Source organism: Sinocyclocheilus grahami, unplaced genomic scaffold, assembly GCF_001515645.1.
Source record: "Sinocyclocheilus grahami isolate Dianchi unplaced genomic scaffold, SAMN03320097.WGS_v1.1 scaffold9188.1, whole genome shotgun sequence".
In the NCBI taxonomy this organism is placed as follows: Eukaryota; Metazoa; Chordata; class Actinopteri; order Cypriniformes; family Cyprinidae; genus Sinocyclocheilus; species Sinocyclocheilus grahami.
This window is the reverse complement of record NW_015512451.1, coordinates 1-4436: the sequence shown is the minus strand read 5'-3', so window position 1 is coordinate 4436 and position 4436 is coordinate 1. Positions and strand designations below refer to the sequence as shown.

Here is a 4436-nt window from a genome sequence, read left to right as displayed (position 1 = left end):
TTAGTATGTTTGTTAGTATGTGAGTTAGTATGTTTGTTAGTATGTGAGTTAATGTTTGTTAGTATGCGAGTTACTAGTGTTTTAGTATGTGAGTTAGTATGCGAGATAGTATGCGAGTTAGTATGCGAGTTACTTGTTTTAGTATTTTTGTTAGTATGCGAGTTAGTACGTTTGTTAGTATGCGAGATAGTATGTTTGTTAGTATGCGAGTTACTTGTTTTAGTATTTTTGTTAGTATGCGAGTTAGTACGTTTGTTAGTATGCGAGATAGTATGTTTGTTAGTATGCGAGTTACTTGTTTTAGTATTTTTGTTAGTATGCGAGTTAGTACGTTTGTTAGTATGCGAGATAGTATGTTTGTTAGTATGCGAGTTACTTGTTTTAGTATTTTTGTTAGTATGCGAGTTAGTACGTTTGTTAGTATGCGAGATAGTATGTTTGTTAGTATGCGAGTTACTTGTTTTAGTATTTTTGTTAGTATGCGAGTTAGTACGTTTGTTAGTATGCGAGATAGTATGTTTGTTAGTATGCGAGTTACTTGTTTTAGTATTTTTGTTAGTATGCGAGTTAGTACGTTTGTTAGTATGCGAGATAGTATGTTTGTTAGTATGCAAGATAGTATGCAAGTTAGTATGCGAGTTACTTGTGTTTTAGTATGTGAGTTAGTATGTGAATTAGTATGTTTGTTAGTATGCGAGTTAGTATGTTTGTTAGTATGTGAGATAGTATGCAAGTTACTAGTGTTTTTAGTATGTGAGTTAGTATGTTTGTTAGTATGTGAGATAGTATGCAAGTTACTAGTGTTTTTAGTATGTGAGTTAGTATGTTTGTTAGTATGTGAGATAGTATGCAAGTTACTAGTGTTTTTAGTATGTGAGTTAGTATGTTTGTTAGTATGTGAGTTAATGTTTGTTAGTATGCGAGTTACTAGTGTTTTAGTATGTGAGTTAGTATGTGAATTAGTATGTTTGTTAGTATGTGAGTTAATGTTTGTTAGTATGCGAGTTACTAGTGTTTTAGTATGTGAGTTAGTATGTGAATTAGTATGTTTGTTAGTATGTGAGTTAGTATGTGAGCTAGTATGCAAGTTAGTATGCAAGTTAGTATGCAAGTTACTAGTGTTTTAGTATGTGAATTAGTATGTTTGTTAGTAAGCGAGTTATTATGTTTGTTAGTATGTCGCTACCAAAGCATTACTGTCACTACCGAAACATGGGATGTTTTCTCAGAAATAAAGTATACTGAATTATCAACTAAGCTGTTATGATAGCTTTTGGTTCAATGTATATTCAAACTAATGAACCCTTAACTTTGAAATCAGTTTGATCAACGTTATGCCTTTTACAAAGAACAAATTGGATTCAAAATTACACTTGAAATATTGTTAAAAATGTAACTGTTATTGATTTACCTCTGGAAAAAAAAATAGCAAAAAAATATATTTACAATAAATAAATATATTTTTTGGAAAAAACGGGTTTTAACCAATTCTGGCCCATATAGATGTAATTAAGAATTAGATTTTGCTTAAAGTCAGTGCTATTACTGTTAATTAATAAATTAAAACTATTCAAAAATGTTTTGGTAATTGAAATAGAGCTGAAATAAATATTAGATTAAAAAAAACCCCCAATGAAATAGGTTTAAGGACTAAAATTGAAATTAAGCAAGATAAAAAAAATGACAAAAGCACATAAAATTAGTAACAAATAATATGTTAAATGAAATATTAATAAATACTATATCATATAAATAATGGCAAAATAACACCGCTTAAAGTAAATTATTATTTTCAATTAAACACATTCCCATAAAAAACCCCTGAAAAGCACACCGAGCTGGTTTGTGTTTCTGTGGAAGACAGAGGCAGCCCACAGAACCGCATTCACTTAATATCTTTATACATCAGCACTACGTAATCATGTGACTCTGACATCAGATTCACTCGCCTTTATGTCGTCCAGCTTGTACTCTAATAGGCTCTCTGGCTCTCCAAGCCCCGCCCACTCATCGTCCGCTCCGCCGTCATTGGCTGGGCTGTCCATGATGACCTCGAAGAAGACCATCTTCTCGGAGAACCTGCTGAAGTTGTTGTCGAAGCAGATCTGATAGTCTCCCGCCTCCGTGGGCTCCACCCTGAAAACAGCGGACCAATCACACGCGAGTAAGTCATCTAGCGCATGTTTACACCGCAAAACAATAGAAAGCAGCAGCTGAATGGTGTGAACGGCCCAACACTTTATATGTGACAGGAGGACCATAGTACAGTAATGTATGATAATACCATGGTATTTATCACACGTACATCTCAGAGACGTCTGCAAGACGTATGTTTAGAGTGCTTGCTCATCTGCAGTACGTCTATAGGAGGAGGTTTCCCATCAGATGTCAAATAGACGTTTAGAAGATCTGTTTATGATTTAGAATGCATGTGTTAAAGACCTCTATCAGATGTTTGGACACAGCAGATGCTTTCCAGATCTTTAGCAGAGCTCTTGCAGACGTGCGTGTGCTATCTGGCCAATTAACGCACCACGGTATGGTTTCCCAAATGAAATGTCTGAGCGAGATGAGAGCACTCACATGTGAACGCCGTCAGAACGGCGAAACTCGGAGACCAGGTGGATTGCCTGAGGAGAGACGATGGAGAAATCCACATCCATACCTGCTCCGGCGATCACCTGCACAAACACAACGCCATAGTGACCGCAGTTTAACTCTGCCACTTCTAAAACAATCAGAGTATCTTTCCATTAGGTTTGCCTTTGCTAACATCACGAGAGCGTTACTTCTGAATAGTGACTTCCCTGACAGCACACGTACATCTCAGAGACGTCTGCATTACATCTGCAAGACGCATCTTTAGAGTGCTTGCTCATCTGCAGTACGTCTATAGGAGGAGGTTTCCCATCAGATGTTTAGAAGATGTCTTTAAGATGTTTATGATTTAGAATGCATGTGTTAAAGACCTCTAGCAGATGCTTTCCAGATCTTTAGCAGACGTACATGTGCTGTCAGGTGTATAAAGGTTTTCATATCGTTTAGAGAACCTCGCCAGAGCGTCCTCCGTCATCTGTGTTTGTGTGTAACGTTACATATCTCAGAGCTCGCGCTGTAACGTTACCTGGTACTCGATCTCGATGCTGCCGTTGCGAACAGCGCTCTGGTAGAAACACTCTTTGCTGGCAGCTGGCAGCAGAAACGTGAACTCGCTGTCGGTGGGACTGAACGCGGTGACGGCGCCGATGAGCAGCGCGACGCATCCGAGCAGAGACGCGTCATGCATGCTGTAACTCAGCGGAAGAGCGCTTTAAACAGCGCGTGTAACTGCGTCCTGCAGCGGATGTGTTCCGCTTCCGTAGCGCAACTGTTGCTGCTGCGCTCAGCCAATCAGAGCACACCGAGTGTCCGCGCTGCAGCCAATCAGCGCGCAGGGACGCGTGTTACACATAAAACCATGTCATCGAAACCATAGACATATAAATACCTAGACGCCTCATTGGCCGCTGGATCGTACGTCAACGTCGCCACCATCTTGGTGCGGGCATCTTTTCCATCATTCTCATAAGTGGACTCGAGAAAATGCCTCAGTCGTGTGCTGCTTGGGGCTGTACAAACCGCCGTACAATTGAAAATAGGTCTCGGGGAATTACTTTTCACAGGTAAGACTGAAAAGTTGTTGACTGACACTGATCTGGTTGTATTTGGTCATTAAAACATTATGTTGACACAACTTGACAGTAATTGACGTCGGAGTCAGACTTAATAGCTAGCGACATAGCTATTTAGCTGCGAGTCTAGGAAACCAGAAATGTTACATTCTTTCTTATATAGATTTAGCGTATGGTAAATTATATATCATAAACTAAATTGCCCGTAATCGAGATATTCATTTATATTGCTGTTTTTTTCTCAAAACGAATTCTTGTGCCAACCTACTCGTTTCGGCTAAGTAGTATGAATCTAATTTAACGTTAACCGTTAGTAGTTGGCTAGCTGACGTTAGCTAACTCTTCTCACACATTGAAGGTTTCCCAAAAACAAAGAGTTGAGGAGGCAGTGGGAAGTAGCTCTAAGAAGAGAAGGTTTTTCCACAAGCGAGTCCTCCGTGCTATGCAATGAACGAAATTAACATTACTCAAAATATTTTCATTCTTTTCTCTAATAGGACCACCCCTATGCAGTGCCTGCATCTCCCACTGGTCTAAAGACCAGACTCCGTGAACACCTTTGACAGGACAGGTCCAATTGAGAGGATTAGGGATGGAGCTAAACCATCGATCTTCAGCTTTCGCCCTCATCTACAAAGAGCAGTAGATGAGGATTTGACTGGATTCAACACTGGATTATAAGGATTTGATAGCTTGTCATTAAATTGTGACATATATTTCATATTTATTTTAGCCTGTGGCAACCAGGAAAGCAGAGGCCTTCGA

At 39.0% G+C, this 4436-nt stretch overlaps 1 protein-coding gene across 1 annotated transcript; it reads right to left on the bottom strand.

Moving 5' to 3' along the window:
* Window positions 1–1846: 1846 nt before the first annotated feature.
* On the bottom strand, window positions 1847–3421 carry LOC107578168 (transmembrane emp24 domain-containing protein 1-like). The gene is made up of 3 exons (XM_016264150.1): window positions 3125–3421; window positions 2584–2681; window positions 1847–2136 (listed from the first exon to the last, which is right to left on the bottom strand). The coding sequence occupies exons 1-3, from the start codon at window positions 3284–3286 to the stop codon at window positions 1920–1922; spliced, it is 477 nt and encodes a 158-aa protein (XP_016119636.1). The 5' UTR covers window positions 3287–3421; the 3' UTR covers window positions 1847–1919.
* Between the last annotated feature and the right edge of the window lie 1015 nt (window positions 3422–4436).